We start from the raw sequence: 22,790 nt of genomic DNA on the forward strand, positions 1-22,790 counted from the left end.
CTACAATTAGCATAACTGGTTAAAGAAGACACCTACTATTTGGTCCTTTAAAAACTACATTGCATGTTCTGCAATGTGCAAGCAATCCCATGAGACATCTGTGAAATTACTGACAGCACATGAAGATAACTGTACAATGTTTGTACCACTGGACTGTCTAGTAAAGGTATTCCTAGAATCATAGAATAGTAGGGTTGGAAGGGGCCTATTGGTGTTATCTGTTTTTATAAAAGCTGGGAATCTTTTAAAAATGAAAAATAATGACAGCTTTCAAAACAGAAAATCACAGTATTAGAATTTGATTCAGTTTACCTTCCCCATGGCTAGGTAATCAAGGCCATCAGAACAGTTGAAAACAACACACTGCACAGCGAGAGCTTTAGCCAAATCTTTGGTGGTCTCTGTTTTTCCTGTCCCAGCTGGGCCCTCTGGAGCACCACCAAGATTTAAATAAAATGCTCCAATCTAGGAATAAAAATAGTAAATGAAAATATTTTAAAACTTACACTGCTACAGTGTTTGTATACAAACAAAATTACATTCCAGTGTAAGCGGTAGAGATAAAATATTGTAGAAAACGTGCATTGTCCCACCTCATTTTCTTACACACAGGCTTGCTAAATCTCTACCTCCCACCAAATCCTACTTTCTTCTATTTCTGTCTCTGTCTCTCTCTCTGACACACACACACAAACATACACACAAGCCAAACCATAAATACAAACCATAATGTATTTATCCTACCTTTCCATTGGCATGTTCAAGGTAGCTAGAAAAATCATCATTGGACAAAGCAATTATCGCATACAATATAAAATACTAATAAAGTATATGAATCAACTGTTGCTATTTCTGCATCCCTATTTTCTATTTTCTTCATTCTTATACTCAGCCTTATCATATTCACCTTTCTTTTTTTACCGAACTAATGAAATAACCTGCAACAGAGCACAAGAGTCCTTTTCTTTGAATCAGTTGTAAGTTGAAAATTGCCTTTTTGCTGTGCTGGTAAGTAATCCTTTATCCAGAACAAAAGCATGTAAATCTGCCATTTCTCACAACCCTACTTATAACTAATCAGATCCAGCCTTGAAAGTCAGTCTGGATTTATATGCACCTGAAGGCTGTGCCCCCAATCTACAGCAAGTTAGTCATTCTTAAGCCCCATTTAAATTAATGTCCTTAAGCATGACTACCATCTTGAAGGCTGTGTGTTTAATGCAGATATTCTGAAACCTCAACAAGATGAAAATCTCTGCAAGCTACTGTAAAAAATGCAAGTGCAGAATATACCTTACTGTAGCTCTCATTCTTATTAGAAATTTAATTTAAAAAAACATACCAGAGTACGATAACATCTGTCAGTAAGAGGAGTAATGACAAGTCGAGGAGAGTTGCCAAGATATTCATAAGCATATTTTACATTGCAGTTGATGATGCGCACCCGAACATTCTCATACTCCCAGTAATAACGCAACTGAGCAAGCCACTGAAAATCTGTTTCATGCAACACACCTAGTAATAATACAAACATGAGAAATGACTTAGGGTCCAGTCCACAACACACCCTGGCAGGGACACAGGAGGGGGAACCTATGGGGGGAGGGGGAAGATGTTGCTGCCTAGTCCAGTTTTCCTCTAGTCTTAAAGTAACATGTGTATTGTTAAAATATGTTAAAAATAATGAATTGTTATATGAATCAAATTATGTAATGGATAACAATTAACAGTGAGATAATTAGTTTTAAAAGTAGTGGTTTCTGAGAGCAGCACAGAAAATATCAGATCATGCACATCAATATAACTTCATTCCAGTGTATTTTGACAATCATGAAGAAAAGCTATTAATGTTACATACCGCTTTCAACCATTTCCATGACGACATCTCTAGCATGCACATCAATAGTGACCAAAGCACCCAATGTAGTTCTTGTTTGTTTAGACAATTTTCCTCTTACCAGCTCTACAATATCATTTAACTGAAGCTGCAGGGTATTGTAATAATTCTGTAAGCCCTGCAGAATGAACATTGAAAAATTCTGTCTGCTATAAACCACATTTTGACAGAGAATGCTTAGTGATCTCTCTATATTATGGTCCTGTGCTTTATCTATTCACAAACTCATTAATAATTGCTATAACAATTTTTAATATAGGCACCCTGCTTACATACATCTTTCTTGTATGTAGTATTGCCCATTCATATGAATAGATGAGCTTCATTTGTGCCTAGATTCTTCTTGTGTCCACAAAGTTTATCTCCCGGCAAATTAACTGGGAGGCTGTTGTACGCAGAGGACACCTGTGTGAGCATCTAAACTCCTGTAACCAAAAGTAATTGCTGGGTTGGGATGCTGGTATTAATGCTACAAAAGTATTTATGTCCTGGTGAGTTCATAGGAAACCTACTAGGAGTTTCCAGTATTAATAGAGTTTGGGATGGACACCATTCTACCAAGGCCAGCCCAAGACATTTTGTTCCCAGTGTCAAAGGACAAGATGTTTTCCCCTCCCATTACATGAACAGAAGCTGACCAGACTGGCAATGAATCGTACATTGACACTAACAATGGGCCAGACTGTCTTCTACTTCACCTGGCAGGCACAGGCCATATTAACGGGTTCAGGGCAGGCCACATGGCACACACAGCCATTTCCTCCATTATATTGCTGCCACTCGCTGCTCCTTAGCATCTGCCACTTGAAGCAGCTGCCTCACTCTGCCTAATGATAGAGCTGGCCCTGCCTTCTACAGATAATTCTCTGAAAAGCCCACTGGTAAAATTAACAACAGATTCATATATACATTTTTCAGTACTTGACATTTAACTGTCCCTCTAAACATTTAATAGTATTTATTTACATGCATGTGTATTAGGATCCATTATTAATTATTACATTCAATTTTATTTTGTGGGAGAACAAGAGATGTTGAAGTTTGCTTGTTTGTTTATTTATAATTATATCCTGCATTATTAATTCAAAGAGGCTTGTACCGTAATACCATAAACAGCATAAAACAAATCTAATGTGGCTGAATATAAACACAGTACAAATATAAAATCAGGAAACATTAAAAATACATGAAAACTATGTGTCATAATACCTCAGGGCCACTAGCTATGGCTTCATGTACTTCACTTGTCCAGAACATTTGTGACACACAGAGAACTACTTGACCAGGCCATTCTCTCACCCAATCTTTTCTCTCTCTTTCTGGATATGCCTAAGAAAATTAATGACATTGCCCAAGAGTATCATTATTAAGACCTGCAAATAGTGTGCTGAATAATTTATAAAATATACAGTCGGGACCAGAAATATTGGAACAAGGATAACTGTTTTGGCAGTTGGCCTCTGTACACCACCACATTGAAGTTGAAAGAAAACGCACCCAGATGGGAGCGAAGTCAGGACTTTCAGCTGTAATTCAAGAGGTTTGACAAAAGTGGGACACTAACCATTCAGGAAGGACAGCCAGTGGCATACACCCCCCCCCCCCATTGTTGATGGCTCATAAGTAATGGAACAAACCAACATCATTTCAAACTTAAGGATCGCCTTTAACACCTGGATGAAAATCCTTTGCAGTCAATGACTGCCTGAAGTCTGGAACCCATGGACATGACCAAATGCTGTGTTTCCTCCCTCGAGATGCTTTGCCAGGCCTTTACTGCAGTTGCCTTCAGCTGCTGCTTGTTTGTGGGTCTTTCTACCTTCAGTCTTGTCTTCAGTAAGTGAAAAGCATGCTCTATTGGGTTGAGATCAGGTGACTGACTTGGCCATTGAAGAACATCCCACTTCTTTGCCTTGAGAAACTCTTGGGTAGCTTTTGCTGTATGTTTTGGCTCATTATCCATCTGCAATATGAAGCGGCATCCTATCAGTTTGGCAGCATTCGGCTGAATCTGAGCAGAAAGTATAGCCCTATACACTTCAGAATTCATCCTGCTGATTTTATCAGCAATCAGGTCATCAATAAACACCAGTGATCCAGTTCCACTGGCAGCCATACATGCCCATGCCAGAACACTGCCTCCACCGTGTTTGACAGATGATGTGGTATGCTTTGCATCATGAGCTGTTCCTTTCCTTCTCCATACTTTTCTCTTCCCATCATTCTGATACAAGTTAATCTTGGTTTCATCAGTCCAAAGAATCTTATTCCAGAGCTAGGCAGGCTTTTGTAGGTGTTTTCTGGCAAAGGCTAATCTGGCCTTTCTGTTCTTGAGCGTTACCCAGTGGTTTGCACCTTGTTGTGGAGCCTCTTTATTTACATTCATAAAGCCGTCTCTTGACTGTAGATGTTGACAATGACATGCCTACCTCCTCAAGAGCGTTCTTGACCTGGCTAGATGTTGTGAAAGAGTTCCTCTTCACCATGAGCAGAATTCTGCGGTCATCCACTTTAGTTGTCTTCCGTGGTCTTCCAGGCCTTTTGCTGTTGCTGAGCTTGCCAGTTAATTCCTTCTTTTTCAGGATGTTCCAAACTGTTGGGTTGGCCACTCCCGCTGTTTCTACTATCTCTCTGATGGGTTTATTTTGTTTCCTCGGCCTAATGATGGCCTCCTTCACTCGCATGGACACCTCTTTGGACCTCATGTTGGGAGTTCCAGTGAACAGTTACCAAATGCAAATGTAACACTCAGAACCACCACCTCCAGGCCTTTTCTCTGCTTGATTGGTCATGGGGTAGCCAGGAAATAGGCCACACCTGGCCATGCAGCTGCTTGTCAGCCACTGGCTGTACTTCCTGAATGGGTAGTGCCCCTCTTTCGTCAAACCCCTTGAATTACAGCTGAAAGTCCTGACTTCGCTCCCATCTGGGTGTGTTTCCTTTCAACTTCAATGTGGTGGTGTACAGAGGCCAACTGCCAAAACAGTTATCCTTGTTCCAATACTTCTGGCCCTGACTGTATTATGACATCATTCACTGCAATTACTGTGATAATAGGGTGAAATCCAATGTTGCACTTGTAGACTTCACTTGTGCAATGAGACTTTTCCCTCCCCTTCTTTCCTACCCCCTGCAGCCCAATCTGCTCTGGAGGGTCTTCCAATCCTCTCCAGAGCAGATTTTGAGGGATCACAGGGAGCTGGAGGGGGAAATGCCTCCCTCCCTGGTTTGCTGATGGAAGCCTGTCAGTGGGAAGGGCTGAATGGATGCAACCCATAATCTTTAAAATGCCAGCAGAGTTCTGTGCAAAGTTAGACACCTCATCCTAAAATGAGGGCTCTGCATGGGCCTTGGGCATCCAGGACATAGTGGCACTGCCCAACAGAATATGTCTATCAGGTGCTCAAAAACAGATCAGAAAGGGAATGGGTGCCAAGTCCACTTGAAGGTTTCCCCCACAGTGGGTTCATGCCCTCTATAGGCAATCCAAGCCTTCCTGACTATCTGGCCTGAAACCCCAGGCCGTTTCCTCATACATCTCAACAGGTCTTCACTACCCAGATACCAGTTTGTAAGTGTACTTTAATCATGCATCATTTCCCTGGGCCTCTTGCTTGAGGAATTCTGTTCACACTTCTTTAGAATTGGAGCTGCCACATCTGCAGCACAATGGGGTCTTCCACCATCCCCGATTCAAGCCATCCTCAGCACTCTCTCACAACAGTCTTCTCACTGCTAATCACCTTTGTTTAAGATGCAGGTTCCTGCATTGTGACAGTATGGATTTGCAGACACAGTATTGTGCATCGGGTTTGGATGCATGCTTCAGCATCCTAGGCTAGAACAGGCTGATTTTTTCCAACCAATTGCAGATCACATAGCTTAGCAGGAGATGACTGCTGTGGAAGGACTTTCTGCTGATGGTCATTGAGCATGCCACCACACACACACACCACCAAATGCAATGATTTAGGAATGTGGAAGGGCCCTGACCATATCAACTCAGCCAGGGCAGATGGATAATGGCTGTTAAGGCTCTTTCCCAGGCTAGTAATCTTCTGGTCTGATCTTCTAGGAGAGGTGGGCCTGGCAGTGGCCCATAGACCCAGAGAAAGTCAGTGTGTCCAGAAAAAAGATATGCAAAGCATCGAGGCACCTTGTGGAAGCATGGAGCAGACACACTATTCAGTACCCTGGCATCTTGTTCAAACAAATGGAACTATACAGGCTTGATGGCAATGATGTGTGGCTTGAGGTCATCCAAGCAGGCACTGTAGGTTGGTTACAGCTATAATAGGCTTGGTGGTGAGTCAGGTGGGGTGACCTGCCCATTTCTTGTGGTGTCGGAGGCATGGGGCAGGATCCATTTTAAGGGTCAGTAGGACTGGGTTCCCTGCTCCCCATGGTGGGGATCTTCATAAGGGATTTTGGGGTGTGGCCTTGGGGCCCGGCCCAGCATAGGGACTGGCAGGCTTACATCATTCCTGTGTCCACCCACTTACATCACCCAGCATGTGAGCTGGATTGGCATCAACCAGCAGTCAGGCTGCTAAATACATCCATGCCCTTATCCCCCATCAAATCTATTAGAGCTGTAAACAATAGAAGTTGTGACCATTTCAACCCAATTAAGGTCTGTGTGTCTTCTCTTGCCTCTCCTCCCCACTTTCCCCTATGAATCTGTGCTGTTGATACAAATAGCCTGGAATTAAATAGGTGGTTATGTATGCATGCCCAGAAAAATCATTTTCTAAATATTTAACAGAAAGTATACCAGTCTTGATCTTGTAATAACATCCTGTATACTCCTCAGCATGATATCTTCCACTTGTATTAACCACTTCTCCACAGCCCCACGAGCTTCAGAAGTTGAAATGGTCGAAATAAACTGTACGCGTTCACCTTCAGTGCTGTACATTGCCTTAATGTCCAGATTGGAAAGAAATTCCAGCTTAGCAATGCCCTCAAAACACTTTTTCAGATGAGGCTGGACTCTGAGAGGGTCTTTAGTCTCTGACAAGATCTCCAACATTTCATCATTAGACAAGAAAAAAAAGCTAAAATAAATCCAAAGAAAAGGTAAATGCACCATTACTATGTTTGTATGTGTTTGCTTTGTGTCAAACATATTAAATTCAGGATAATATATACTTAGCTATTCTAAGGTAATCATGAGTAACACCCAGCATACCGGGGAAAGAAGAGACGCTTCTTCTCAAGATATGCATTCAGTCCTTTCATTATTTTATCCAGAAGTTCATTACAGTTCTGAAGCTTTTCCAATAAGCCTGTCAATGAAGTAGCAGCAAGAACCTAAAAAACAAGACACATTGTGGTATGTTCAGTAGGCATACCAGGTACAGCAGAGAATAAAGTTACAATATGAGCAAAATATCAATGCATGTGCTTGGAAAGGCCTGTACCTAACAGCTGCTTCACACATTACATGGTGGCAAATGTGCATATGCCATCATGTTGCTTTTTTCATGCAGCAGGTTGCCATAGCCTGTCCTGGCTTCCTGGTGCATGCATTCCTTTGATTCACATAAGTGGTAACACGCATCAATTGCCTGCATATGTACAGGTACATGTAATTTTTTCTGCATGTATCCATGAAAAATTGAATGTATGAAATAGGCCTAAGATTTTCTAGAACTATGTTCAGAACTTGCTGCCAGATATATGGGGCAGCACCTAGATAAACAGAGTACTGGTGTGAAGCAAGACATAGTGGCTCTTTGCATGCTTACCTATTTTTATCCTTGGAAATCTGATGAATGAATGATAATTACAGCTCACAAAGCTTATTTGATCACAAGTGCACTAATCAGATTGAAAATAATGATTACAATGATAATAAAAGGAAGGGAAACATTCTATCTGGTACAGCTAGCAGGCCCATAGCTAAAGAGAGGGGCACAGGGAAGGGCACCATTTCTATATTTGTAGCATTGGGTTTGTTTGTTTTTACAGATTAACCTCAATTTTTGTCTAATGTTTTAATCTAATCTATAGTCTCAGTTTTTCTTTTGAGTCTACATTTTCTGAATTATTAAATGTGGCTAGGATATAAAGAACCCAGAGAGCGTAAAGCCTACTGCAACATGCACAGGAACTTTCTTTATTTTAATTCTGATTTCTGCGTCATATACTTTGACAGATGTAACTCCATTTGATTTCAGGAATGGCTCTGTGTGGGGGAGGATAGAACAGGCTGCTGTAGGAAACGAGAGGAACCTGAAAAGAATCTGTGCATGATAAGTACATACAGTGTGTTTACCTCACCTGCTCACTCCAGACTCATCATTACTACTATACCTTGGGGTCTTTGGCACAGTATTTCATAATGTCTCTCCAATATCTGTCCACAGTCTGGAACTGACGCCCCTCTTCTGGCATTTGTTGCATAATGTCCTCTGAAGAAAAGATTGGTTCTAGGTAAAGCCATTGAGCCTGCACTTTCAACCACTCATCAATAGTCTCCTGAATTCTAATCAAGCGATCTTCCCATTCCTTAAAAATACAATAAGGTTCCTAGCATAAAATATCCATACCTTGTAAGGTTAAAGACAAAAATCAAAAGCACAGAAATAAAATAACATCTATCTATATTACTGAATAGATCTAATACTGACATCAACTGCCTTGTGGGAAAAAAGAAGGTGCAAAAGAGACAGGAGCTGGCTGAGAGAACATCAGGGCCTGCTTCAGTTGGACTGACACCCCCCATCCCTCCTGGGAGATGAGAGGTGAAGCAGAGCCATTCCACCAGCCCTGCTGAATATCTACTTATTTTTTTCCTTTTCTTTCCCCATCCTTTTGGGTCATGTCTTGTAAGCATGCTTACAGCCTGCAGCCAGGAACTGCTTTATTTTACAGATGGACTTTATGCCATTCTGGGAGCCCCTTTTGTGCTGAGGAGCAGCATAAAAATTCTTTATATAAATATAAGAAGGAAACTAAGGAACTGCCCTGTTGATTCATTCTCTGGACCACTACAAATTTAATGTTCCTCATCTCTTATCTGTGGTTGCGACTCGGCCACTATCCTCCTCGCTTTCAAATAAATTCCTATTGCACCTCACTAGCCAGCTTTAATCATGGTTAATGTATTTATTATTTAATTAATTAATTAACAATATTTATTAATTGCTTACATTAAATTAATTTCTAAGCAATGTACAAAGCAAGTCTTCATACAGAAGACAAGATTACCTGTTGGAAAATATATGCTTTCAGTAGGTGGCAAAACACTAAAAGGCTTGGTACTTGTCTCATTTGTAATGATAGGGAGTTCCAGAGAGTGTGTGCTACAATACTAAAGACACTATTTCGAGCCATGATAGATGAGACCTTTGAAAGCTTGGGCACAGCCAGGAGGGTATCTCCTGATGAACGCAGCAACTGCGCAGGTAATCTTTTAAGTAGATCTCATCGGAGGTAAATTCCAGGCAAAAATGGGTATGATCAAAAACAAAGATGGCAAGGACCTAACAGAAGCAGAAGAGAGCAAGAAAAGGTGGCAAGAATATACGGAAGATCTGTATAGGAAGGATAATAATACCGGGGATAGATCTGACTGTGTGGTCAGTGAGCTAGAGCCAGACATCCTGAAGAGTGAGGTTGAATGGGCCTTAAGAAGCATTGCTAATAACAAGGCAGCAGGAGATGACGGTATCCCAGCTGAACTGTTTGAAATCTTGCAAGATGATGCTGTCAAGGTGATGCATGCCATATGCCAGCAAATTTGGAAAACACAAGAATGGCCACCAGATTGGAAAAAATCAACTTATATCCCCATACCAAAAAAGGGAAGCACCAAAGAATGTTCCAACTATCGAACAGTGGCACTTCTTTCACGTGCCAGTAAGGTAATGCTCAAGATCTTGCAAGGTAGACTCCAGCAAGTCATGGAACGAGAATTGCCAGATGTACAAGCTGGGTTTCGAAAAGGCAGAGGAACTAGAGACCAAATTGCCAATATTGCCTGGATAATGGAGAAAGAAAGGGAGTTTCAGAAAAACATATATTTCTGTTTTATTGACTATTGAAAGCCTTTGACTGTGCGGATCATAACAAATTGTGGCAAATTCTTGATGGTATGGGGATACCAAGTCATCTTGTCTGCCTCCTGAGGAATCTGTATAACGACCAAGTAGCAACGGTAAGAACAGACCACGGAACAACGGACTGGTTTAAGATTGGGAAAGGAGTACGGCAGGGTTGTATACTCTCACCCCACCTATTCAACCTGTACGCAGTACACATCATGCGACGTGTTGGGCTTGATGAAGCCAAGGCTGGAGTTAAAATCACTGGAAGAAACATTAACAATCTCAGATATGCAGATGATACCACTTTGATGGCTGAAAGCGAGGAGGAGCTGAGGAACCTTATGACGAAGGTGAAAGAAGGAAGTGCAAAAGCTGGGTTGCATTTAAACCTCAAAAAAACCAAGATTATGGCAACCAGCTTGATGGATAACTGGCAAATAGAGGGAGAAAACGTGGAGGCAGTGACAGACTTTGTCTTTCTAGGCGCAAAGATTACTGCAGACGCTGACTGCAGCCAGGAAATCAGAAGACGTTTACTTCTTGGGAGGAGAGCAATGACAAATCTTGATAAAATAGTGAAGAGCACAGACATCACACTGACAACAAAGGTCCGCATAGCTAAAGCAATGGTATTCCCCATAGTAACCTATGGCTGCGAGAGCTGGACCATAAGGAAGCCTGAGTGAAGGAAGATAGATGCTTTTGAACTGTGGTGTTGGAGGACAATTCTGAGAGTGCCTTGGACTGCAAGAAGATCAAACCAGTCCATACTCCAGGAAATAAAATCAGACTGCTCACTTGAGGGAATGGTATTAAAGGCAAAACTGAAGTACTTTGGCCACATCACGAGAAGACAGGATACCCTGGAGAAGATGCTGATGCTAGGGAAAGTGGAAGGCAAAAGGAAGAGGGGCCAACCAAGGGCAAGATGGATGGATGATATTCTGGAGGTGACGGACTCGACCTTGGGAGAGCTGGGGGTGGCGATGGCCGACAGGAAGCTCTGGCGTGGGCTGGTCCATGAAGTCACGAAGAGTCGGAAGCGACTGAACGAGTAAACAACAACAACAGAGGAGATTTGGAGGGAGCAGGGGGTTGCAGGGTGGAGGAGGTGACAGGCAAGCCCTGTACCATCAGCGGTATCCCATTCCACAGGAGGACCAATGATCTTGGATCTTACCCGAGATAAATAAATCTCACATTAAGGAAAACCGTTATGTTCTTTTAGGATCCTCAAAACTGCACCTTCTTTGGGAGTTTCCAATATGGTTTTAAATTTAATAGACTTAAGAGTGCAATCCTATACATTTCTACTAAGAAATCCCATTAATTTCAACAGGCCTTGCTCCTAGCTAAATAAATATAGGGTTGCAGCATAAATAATTAATCAGACTAAATTAAGTTTTTAAATAATTAACGATTGGAATATCCTATGATATCTCATAAATAATGATAATTCATTTACATGTAAAATTCACATGTAAAAATCGTACAACTAAGCACAATAAACTAAGGCTGCAAGCCTATGTGCATTTACCAAGGAGTATACCCCATTGGACACACTAGTTTAATTCTGAAGAAACATGCATAGAATTACACTGTAAGCAACTTAAAATATGTGGATACATCTGGAATTAAAGGCCGACCTAAAAAGCAATGTTTATAAATACCTTCATCTGTTTTTCAAATGGCTTGATGAAAGGTGATCCCCTCATTGTTTGTGTTTTTACAATCTGGTCATCCAGAACAGTCTGAATTTCATCAACTGCAGACAAAATATTAACTCCAGTCTCACGATATAAGCTTGTTTGAAAAGAAATTGAATCCCAGATCTCCATCATTGTGTGCATTGCTTTCTCTAATGAGAATTCCTATAGCCCAGTAGAAATAAATTATTTTACCATTGAATTCATTTGGATCCTGTGATGCTGGGGTGGAAGTGTATTTGTTCTTACCTTGCTTGCTCCCATACTTATGGTTTCAAATTGCTCTAGATAAGGGGTTAGATTCTGCTTTAAAACTTTTCTTAGGGTACTTCCAGAATCTGGAGTTAAATCATATCCAACAATTTCTGACATCTGTTTCCAATGACGAGCCCTTATACCTGGGTTACAAAGGATAGTCACCAAAGGGATATTTTCCTAGTTGAGAAAAAAGATTAAATACAAGTGTCATCACTATAACTAACATAATTTGAAAATTATATTTTATTCATTACAATTGTTGATAATGCCTACAGTTTCAAAGAGCTTCCAAGGTGGCTTATTAGTGTTATAGGAGGGGTGGTTGAGAGGATGTCAAAGTTCTCATAAAGATGCTATATTTTTTAAGTGTCCATATGTAACATTTTCCAAGATCCTTTGTGCAACACACTCTAAAACTTTCTCCAGCTTGCTCCTGCATGTACAGATTAAAACTGTAAGCTAATACCTGCTTAAGGCCATGTATCTTTATTTTTATAAATATCCACTTACCTTGAAATCTTTAATCTGCTCCATTACTGCAGAACACATTGAAATAGTTGGACTGTCCTTCTTTTCATCATCGACCCTCTCTTCTACTACTGCTCTGCGCACGGACTTTTTTCTTTCTATTTCAGCTTTCTTTAGCTTTTGTTGAAAGAACCTTAGTGTTTTATAAATTTCTCGAAAAAACTCATCTACCTCAGTTTCCATCCTTTCCCCATTGAGGTCTAAAAAAGCACCATCCATCCACCTAGGAAAATAAAAGCTAAAATAAAACTTATTTAGGAATAAGAATTATACATTTTACATACACATCAAAACACACTTAAAAAAGCATAATGGGTCATAAATAAGTCAAACAAAGACACGTAGCATATAATGGGCCTCTAGATTAGGATTTCAGTTTTATGCAAAATGAATTCAATATTTAAAGTTATTCATATTAGACTACCAATTCTAAGGCTTCCAGTGTCAGCAGTTTGAAAATTTCTATACATTTTAAAGAATTATACAGAATTCATTTCTCAAGCATAAGAAGGCAACTTTGCAGCTATATATGGGCATTAACATGAGAATACTCAAATGCCAGATTATGTAAATGAAAATCATGTTCTCAGAGTTTTGTAAAGATACTATTATATTGTGCATAGTGTCTTACCACTAGACAGCAGCAAAAGCCTTAAAAATGGCTTGACATTACGGTGAACTCTTCTTGGGAAACAATCTGGTACTAGGAACACAATATTTTTAAAAAAGGAACCTCAGTTCCCTGTGCTGTATGAATACATATTGCTGGAGCACCAGATCTGCTGATTAGGAAGGGCTCCCTTTCAGCAGATTCACTGAAGAGTAGGCACTGCTGTTGGGTTATCAGGTTATTTTATGAGCCATCCTGAACATTTTCAAATTGAAGGGCAGTATATACACCTGGATATATTAGAAGAACTGATTAGATTAGATTAGATTAGATAGACAAATATGCCAACTGGGAAGAACTTAATTTCAACTGCCAGTGGATTCACTCATGTTAGCATGACTGGCAGATGACTAACTCTCACTTGAAACTGAGACTTTTTCAACTAAAAGTTCTGTACCTGATGAAGAGCAGCAACAGACCTGGCAACAGAAGAGGGCTCTGTTGCAAGTAGGATGCTGAGTAGCAGCACACATGCAAAGAGTAGCTGCACACTCTCTTCTGGGGAGAGGAGGAATAAGGAAGGGTGGCTTGTCCTTCCTTTTCTCCTTCCTGGAAAAAATCTTCCTGGTATACAGAAACTAATAGGAAATATTATAGCCCCAGCTTTATATAGGCTTGTGGGAATGTCCTTGAATCACAGCCTATTTGAGTAAATGACCTTCACATCTTTTCTTGGTGATTAATGTAGCAGGAGTTTTCTATAATGTATATGATCATATATCAAACAATGCAAAAACCTTCTGGGAAAGTACTATCTTATTGTGGTTACTTGATAGGAGTTATTCTATTTGCATCCAGCATGTAAAGTCTGACAAATCTAAGAATGCAATCCTATATATGTTTAGACAGAAAAAAGTCCTACAACTCCCAACATGCCTCAGCCAGCCATGCAGGTTGGGGAATACTGGGAGTTGCAGGACTTGTTTTTTGCCTAAACATGCACAGGATTGTGCCTTAAGTTATACATAAGCACATATCTCAACACATAACAAACTAAAATCTAAATGTAAATCATAACGGGATGAAAACCACAATCACATTAACAAACCTTGTACACACATGGACAAACAGAAGTGTTTAATACTAAAGAGTCCAAATTTAAAATATATGTTCACAGATTTTTCTTTGTCAAATAAAAGTACTCTTGACATTTCATTCACTCCTTTTAATTATCTGTGTATTTAATTACCGTTTTTCAGTCCGTTGCCATTTCAATATAAAAACGAAAAGTCTTTGGTAGGGCTCAATGTTAACTTTTAAAGTCTCCAAGTCTGGGTATACAGTCAGTTCCCAATTTAAAAGTTTCTCTTCTTTATTAATAAAGGCAACAGCTTCATCAGCATCTTGCATGCGCTTCTGCAGTGCTCTCATGTCAGTTACATACTGAAAACAGATATATCTCTCTTGAGATAGACTTAGGCTATTATTATTATTTTTATTAACAACATTTCTATACCGCCCAATAGCCAAAGCTCTCTGGGCAGTTTACAAAGATTAAAAACATTAAAAATACAATATACAGAGATTAAAAACCATTTACATAAAAAAACACATGAACAGACAATGTGCACAAAAGAAACATATACCCAAAACAACTTCAAACAAGCAATCTCAAAAGCAAACAACAATAACCATAAGACATTCCAGGATCGATTAAAACTTATCATATGCTGCTGAATGTCTGGGGGAAGAGAAAGGTCTTAACCTGGTGCTGAGAAGATAACCATGTTGACACCAGGCAGGCCTTGTCAGGGAGATCATTCCATAATTTGGGGGCCACCACCAAAAAGGCCTTCTCCCTTCTCACCATCTTCCAAGCTTCCCTCGGTGTAGGCAGCCTTAGATGCTGAGCGTAGTATATGGGTAGGTTTGTGTTGGGAGAGGTGCTTCATCAGGTATTGTGGTCCCAAGGCTTTATAGGTTAAAACCAGCACCTTGAATCAGGCTTGGAAACAACAGGCGGCCAATGCAAGTGGGCCAGAGTCGGTCTTATATGTTCAGACCTTCTGGTCCCCGTTATCAATCTGGCCACCACATTTTGCACGAGCTGCAGCTTCTGAACTGTCTTCAAAGGAAGCCCCATGTAGAGTGCAGTGCAGTAATCTAACTTGGAGACTACCAGGGCATAGAAAACTGAAGCCAGGTTATCCCTGTCCAGATAGGGGTGTAGCTGGGCCACCAACCGAAGTTAGTAGAAGGCACTCTGTACCACTAAGGCCACCTGAGCCTCAAGTGAGAAAGATGGCTCCAGGAGAACCCCCAAGCTATGAACCTGCTCCTTCAGGGGGACTGCAACCCTCCATCTGGTCAGAAGAACCACCCACCAACAGCATCTCAGTCTTGTCTGGATTGAGTTTCAATTTATTAGCCCTCAGCCAGTCCACTGTCGCAGCCAGGAATTGATTTAGTACATCCACAGCCTCACCTGAAGAAGATGAAAAGGAGAAATAGAGCTGCATGTCATCAGCATACTGATGACAATGTGCTCCAAAACTCCGGATGACTGCACTCAACAGTTTCATGTAGATGTTAAATAGCATGGGGGACAAAACTGACCCCTGTGGAACCCTATACTGGAGAATCCATGGGGCTGAGCAATATTCCCCAAGCACCACCTTCTCGAGCCGACCATCTAAGTAGGAGCGAAACCATTGCAATGCAGTGCCCTCACTCCCAGCTCAGACAATCATCCCAGAAGGATACCATGGTTGATGGTATCGCAAGCTGCCAGAGATGAAGGAGAATGCAGTTAATAATGTATCAATTCATAACACCACAAGACAATAAATCACTATGTCTTAAAAACATGAAGTACCACATTAAAAATAAAGGGTAAACTAGGCAAGGCTCTTCTAATCTAGCAAGGGATGCATTTTTAGATTTTTCAGTTGAAGAAATGGGGCAAGTGTTGAAAAAACACAAGGCTAATGCTGCAGCTGGACACTTACTTGGGAATACACCCCACTGAACTCAGTAGAGCTTGTTTCTGAATAAATATGAATAGGTAATTTTCCCTGTTTAATGCAATCATCTTTCCAAGAGTTTTCAGGAGATTATCAACTGCAGCTAATGTGGTGGTTTGGTGGTAGACTGCCAGATTTTGCTGTTCAGCACCATGGAATGGGGAGGGCAACACAGTGCTGTTAATAGAAGGTGTCACAAGATGGCAGTGGAGGAATGAGGACTGCTACTTTAGCATCATGCAGGAATATGGCTGCTAAGTTCCTGCAAGGTGCAGAGGTAGTAGCCCCCATGCCTCTACCCATGCCACATGAAACCCTCTTGTAAAGGCATCAGGTCCCTCATTCAATTATGCTCAGCACTGGAAGCAGCTTGTAGTCTGCCCGTGAATCACTGCATGAGCTGCTGTTGGGTCTTTATGTAGCACATATCATTTTAGTCTGTGCAGTGCAACCTTGTACATGTTTACTTAGAAGCCACAATGAATTCAATGGGACATACTCCCAGGTAAGTGGGTATAGGGCTACAGCTTAAGGGCCTTTATATATAGTCAGTTTCTTGTGTAAATAATATACAGCTGCTTCTCATTTACAGCACAGGGCCCTCATGTCTTCCCTTGATGCTATACTTCTTTTGCAGAGACAGTATATTCCTGGCATTCAAGCTACAATATTTTGCAGGTGGGAGAATGCGCTTCTTCCTCCAGATAGGCATTCACTGCTATTGCAATTCTGGCATGGAATGTAGATGCATAAACCTATTAGATTCTGCTTCTGGCATCATTAGTAATATGCTGTACTTTGCACAGATGCTACACTCATGCATACACAATTTTTTCTGCAATCCTAAGCACATTTATTCCTTACCTCACTGGGTATGGCTGCCCCATCATGTTTACTTTAGTGCTAAGCTTCTAGTGTCACCATCCAAGCAGCCAAGTAATTCTATTATAGTACGATGGTCAGCAACAAAGTACTTAATTTAATCAGCATGATAGCACATAAAGAGTCATCATTTAACTGTTTGCTCTCTGCCAAAACATCATACTTCATTAATTATTTCCAAAAATGTACGTATTAGTTGTGCGAATCTCAAACCCCCTTTCTACCATGTATTACATACCTGTTGCATGCGATCCAAATCAGAGTATTCTGTGAACTCAAACATACGACGAGTTTGCCTTTCTATTTCCAGTATCAATTTCTCACGTTTGGCCAATAACTCAGTTTCTCCTTTACGTTTAGACATTTCAATAATCTATAAAGGAGAGAAGACGTTAATGGCAGACATCTATGGTGATCAACATTTGAGACATCATTATCTTAGAGTTGCCTTGCACTAAATCAGATCAAATGTACTATGCATGCCTTCAGTTGGCCTGTAATGTTAAACCTGACTAACAGCAAGCTTCATAGGCAACTCTCAAGAGTTTAAAGCTGATGTTTTTCCACTTCAGATCTGCAATCCAAGCATTTTTAAAACAAAGTAGTATGTAAAATCAAAATGTATATATTTACATCATCATTTTCATCAAAGATGGGGTTAATATTTTGAGGCCATAATAGGACAGTTGCATTCAGTACCAAGTCTTCCGGGTCAAATAAATAAACATCTAGCAGGTAATTCATTCGCTGCTGGCATTCCTATAAAAGAGATTAAATAGTTTATTTTTAAATAAACAGGAATCTGGCACTAATTTCTTGAGGCCTCTTTTGATGTTATCTGCCCTCCAGGATTGTCATTAAAGGAATATTGGAAGCAGATCCCAGGCTTGGCCACGTGCTCTTTCCCTATTCCTCTTACCACAGGGTAAGAACTGAATGACTGGTGGGAGATCCTGCAGTTCTTTAAAGAGGGCCAGAGAAGAACCCATATTCAAATAACCATGGGATTTTCCATTTGGTTTTTCACTTTTCTCCATGTGAAGGGAAGTGGGGGGCGGGGGCTCAGGCTCACTTCTGATCTTTCTGTAGAAACAATCTCACAGAGAAAATGTTCACATGGTTGCGAATTTGCTGCTTAATTGCTGTAAATGGGTCTATCACTATGGTTTTGCTTAAAGAGACTCCAGATGGGAGTCATGGATTTGACACAGAAGAACCTTAACATTCTTTGATGGCTGTGGGTGTTTCCTGAATGAGCAAGTCACTGCAAGGACAGGTCTGAGATGAGTGCTTTTGAGAAATTGTGAGGAACACTAGCTTGCAGTTAGCAGTTTAAAATTTGGAGACAGAAAGGGGGGGAGTATCTACATGAGGCTTTTACTCTGGTTCTACTCTGCCTCCAAGTCGATTGTGTCAGATGACACATAGCTAGTGTGGTGTTTCTTGCCCTAAATCCAGTTTTTTTAATACACATTTTCTGACAGTTTTTTCCTGTCACAGTAGCTTCAGTGCAATTTGGCAATCTGTCTGACCTCAGATGGCTTCTCTGCAGGCTGGCGGAAATGGCACTGATTGGCGGAGGGGAAAATTGCGCGGGGCGAGGGGAGAGCAGAGGGCTAAATGTCTACCTGGAAGGAACTCATTGCCCTCAATTGCACTTTGCCTACAGGAACAGAGAGGTTGGGAGAATTCCTTTGCCAGCCCTTTTTCTTAAAACTGCTCAATCGCTGCGCCTCCCCTTAAATATTCATTCATTGAGCGCTGGGTAATCATGCTTACTCAGAAGTAGGGTTGGGTGAACTGAGCCTAACTTCACCTGGGGTTAGGTGAGCTGCCACAGCAGTGTCTGTTATTATTATCGTTATTAGTACTCCTGCAGCTACTGCCTCCCTCTGCTAGCACTTGGCAGGGCAGCTACTGCTGCTGCCGCCTCTGCTTCCCCTGCTCCAAACCCTTGTTTCTGCAGGAAAGCCTCCTCCTCACCACACACACACACACACACACACACACGGAAGCAGGAAAATCACACACAGAACAGGGGAAGCTGGGTAGCATTTCTGGATGAAGAAGATTAATGCTCTCTGCCGAAGGGGCAAAACACCGAGTTGTGAATGAAGGAACCAGGGAAGCTAGTATTTCTGAATGAAGGTTAATGTGGTCTGTTAAAGGGGGGAAACACCACCATTGCGGGGTTGTAAATGAAGGAACTGGGGGTTGTGAATGACTTAATCAGAGTCTAATATTTATGAATGAAAAAGGCTAACTAATGTGGTCTGGTGAAGGGAAGAAAAAAGGGAGAAAAGGAGCCTGCATCCAAAAGTGCCCTGGGCATGTTTACTCGGAAGTAAGTTTCACTCCCCCTAGCAAGAAGTAAATCTCTGAGAATCTCTATGAAGCTGCTGCCCCCTCTTACCCGGCAGTAAGTTTCGCTCCCCAGTAAGAAATAAATCTAGCTCCTGTGCAGTCTCAAGGGATTTATAAAGTTCAGCTGGATCCTGCCGTTCCCAATGGATGTTTACTTGGAAGTAAATGTCACAGGGAGCAGTGGGACTTATTCCTGGGTAACTATTATGTTTAGGATTGGGATGGGGAAGGATGAACTGAGGTTTGCTTTTTCTGCAGGATACAGGATGGGGATTCACCCAAATGTTGGACGAGAGGGGAGAGGTGTGAGGTAAACTACAGGGGCTTAATTCAGTGCTTCCAGTAAACTTCCTTGAGCAGGGGAGCATTGACAGGAGTAGGGAACAACTCTCTCATTCACTAAGCAGCACCTACAGGGTTGATGATGTTTTTCATAATGAAATTGGCTTTGGCCCGTGAGCGGCACACGAAGCAAGAAAAGCTGGGTTTTAGGTAGTGCATACTCATCTTTTCTTGCTTCGTGTGCCACTGACGGACCAAAGCCGATTTCAGGAAAAGCAGAGAAAAGCTGAAAACACTTCTCTATGTGTTTCTGTGAAGATTGGCCCTGGGTTGTGAACTGGCTGCAAGTGAAGCAGGTTAGAAGATCTTTTTCCTTGTAGGAATGTCCTTTCTCCTCCACTTATGCTCCCTGTATATTTTTTACTAAAAAAGGAAATGTTGCCAAGACACCGTAAGTCTCCAGAAATCTCCCATCCAAAGGAAACTGAATCTGGGAGTATTACCTCTGGAGCTTTGCATACTTGAGGAAGAGGGGAATGTATAACAATATGAACATATAATGCTACCTTACACTGAGTCAGATCATTGGTCCATCTAGCTGACTACTGTCTACGCCCAACTGGCTCTGGTTGTCCAAGATCTCAGGCAAAGATCCTTCCCAAGCCTGCTACTTGAGATACTTCTAATTGGAAATGCCAGGGATTAAACCCACAAAGCATGTGCTCTGTCACTGAGCTATGCCCTTTTTCTTAATCAGTTCCATCACACTGTATTATTCTGATTCCAATCAGTTCACTGGGATTTATGTAGAAGGGTACCACACCTCATAACACACACTTTTATTAAACTGACATCTCTTAGTTGTACAAGGATAAATCAATTCTCAGTTACTGGTGCTTTTTTAAAAAATTATCTTTATTTTCCACTTAACACTAACTACTTTGTAGTTCCAGTTAAATAGGAGATATTTTTTAACGTAGGCCTGTTATGAAAGGAAGTTCTCACATAGTAAGTACAGGCTGCAATCCACTTATTCTGGGTCACTCCCATTGACCTTCATATGTTTATTTTGAATGAATGAGTGCAATAACTGCATATGATTGACAGTGCAATCCTATACAAGAATGCGGCCTAAGGTTGCAATCCTATGCATGTTTAGGCAGAAAAAAGTCCTACAACTCCCAGCATTCCCCAGCCAGCCAAATTCCCAAATTTCAGCCTATATATGGTGGGGTTAACTGAGGCTCAGGAGCTGAAAGACAGATTAGAACTAAGGACATCAGCAGGAGAAGATGATTACAAAGCAATATAATGTATGCAGGGAGGTGAAAAAGAAGTGTGCTTCTAAAAAATAGAAGGTTGGAAGAGGAAGCAAGCACAGAAAGAGAGCTGGGACAAGGGATTGTTGGGGCAGAGTTGTGATGGACAAGAAGTGCCAACAAGCACTTGTGAGCAGCTATTTCAGACATGTGAAAATCTCTACAGAGGCATTTCAGCCACCCCTCATATACAATGAAGAATAGCTGAGGATAAAATCTGAAACTGACTCAGCCCTGAAAAGATATGTTTAAAAAGGCCCTGTGAGTGAACAAATGGAAAGCCATTTATGATGTTATACTACCTGCGCCTGGGAATATATTGCAACACCTGAATGTTTATTAATTTTTGCATGCGTTGTCTTACAATATAGTAAAAGCTGGTCAATGTGAGCTGAATTTAAATCAACATCCCATTCCCGCATTGTGTATCTAGTAAAACAAATCAACTCTGATAGAATATTTACCTTGATCCTTTCATACAACTTCTGGATACCTATGGTTTTAGCCTTGTCTATATAGACTATACTTTCCATCATTTCTTCTGTTGTCTCAGGAACTTTTAAAGCACGTTGTTTAATGGTTTCAAATTCATTGCATATCCTAAAAAGAAATAATGTCTTGATATCAATATAGGTGTTACATTATTATGCCAAAGTCTAAGAGGCTTACCATGCAATCAAAAGTAAGTTCCATTGCGTGCAATGGCACTAACCCCAAAGAAAGTCCATATAGGATTGTAACCTTAATTTGATTATTCACTGTGCAATAAACCTTATTATTTCCCATGGGTGAAATTCAGTATTGCCCGAGCAGGCTTCCATTCATGCAAGGAGCCTTCCCCATCCTCTCGTCCCCCCTGCAGCTCCCTGTGTGCCCCCAAAATCTGCTCTAGAGGGTCCCCTAAACTTCTGAAGATTTAGGAGGATTACAGGGGGTGGCAGGGAGGAGTGGGAATCTGCTCTGCAGGCAGGTGTCATTGAGGCTTTCTTCCCATGGAGCTTTTATCCTGCGATTGAGATTGCTCCTTCACGGAAGTTTGTGGGCTCTTTACATGACACCATGAACCTCCAAGGTGTTTCCTGCACTAAATGCCATTTGTTCTGTTTTTAAATAGATCACAGATAATGAGCTATCAAATTACCCCGTTATGTTCCACTTCAGTTCCCTCCGTCAAAAGAGTTAAAGCGGCAAGAAGAGGAGCGAGATCAGTGAAAGATAATGGAAGACTCAATTACGGGGGAGAAGGAGGGAGGAAGGGGTGGGGAGAAGGAAGCACGTGAAAAAGGGAGTCATTGTGATCCTGTATTTAAAATGGAAGCAGAAAGCCCCATTTTAAATGCAGAAATTAAGGCTGGTGTAGAGATGCCCTCAGTCACCGGACGGACACAATTGGATTTCACCCCATATTTCTAGATTGCCTCCCAGGAAAGCTCTCAAAATGTTTTACAATAAAACCAATTAAAACATCCACAGAGTACAACAACATCAATGCATTTTACAGTAAAACCCATAAAACTAAACAAAACCATCATTATTACCACTACAAATCTGTAGGAGGAATAAAACAGATACCTTTAGGTATCATCTCATCTCTGGAAAGCCTAATGAAAATTGTCTTTGGTAGCTGCCTAAAAACAAAACGTGTGGGCTGGTCAAGTGAGATCACTCCTGGGAAAATTCCACAACTCAGTTAAATATGGAACAAGGTGTTCCTTCAGATAACAAGGGCCTTAATCATATAGGACTTTGAAGGTTAAGCCAGCACATTGAATTGTGCTTAGAAACCAAGTGGATAACCAACGTTCTCCCTAAGAACATGTGGACTTGGTTTGCACACAACAAACCACCCACAGTTTGTTAACCATGG

At 41.1% G+C, this 22,790-nt stretch overlaps 1 protein-coding gene across 1 annotated transcript in view; it reads right to left on the reverse strand.

Moving 5' to 3' along the window:
* Positions 1-22,790, reverse strand: part of DNAH12 (dynein axonemal heavy chain 12) — a 181,808-nt gene that overhangs the window by 127,858 nt on the left and 31,160 nt on the right. Inside the window, exons 13-26 of the mRNA XM_084840071.1 lie at positions 21,388-21,523; positions 17,592-17,717; positions 17,197-17,331; positions 14,303-14,496; positions 12,426-12,666; positions 11,907-12,092; positions 11,622-11,822; positions 8,216-8,410; positions 7,089-7,210; positions 6,672-6,954; positions 3,107-3,226; positions 1,859-2,015; positions 1,343-1,515; positions 313-465 (exon numbers count right to left, since the gene is read on the reverse strand). Coding sequence (XP_084696197.1) covers positions 313-465; positions 1,343-1,515; positions 1,859-2,015; positions 3,107-3,226; positions 6,672-6,954; positions 7,089-7,210; positions 8,216-8,410; positions 11,622-11,822; positions 11,907-12,092; positions 12,426-12,666; positions 14,303-14,496; positions 17,197-17,331; positions 17,592-17,717; positions 21,388-21,523 — 2,422 coding nt within the window. The remainder of the gene's footprint in view (positions 1-312; positions 466-1,342; positions 1,516-1,858; positions 2,016-3,106; positions 3,227-6,671; positions 6,955-7,088; positions 7,211-8,215; positions 8,411-11,621; positions 11,823-11,906; positions 12,093-12,425; positions 12,667-14,302; positions 14,497-17,196; positions 17,332-17,591; positions 17,718-21,387; positions 21,524-22,790) is intronic.

The sequence above is a fragment of the Heloderma suspectum genome, chromosome 2 (assembly GCF_057233095.1).
Source record: "Heloderma suspectum isolate Gila_16-S chromosome 2, 16-S_ref, whole genome shotgun sequence".
Lineage (NCBI taxonomy): Eukaryota > Metazoa > Chordata > Lepidosauria > Squamata > Helodermatidae > Heloderma > Heloderma suspectum.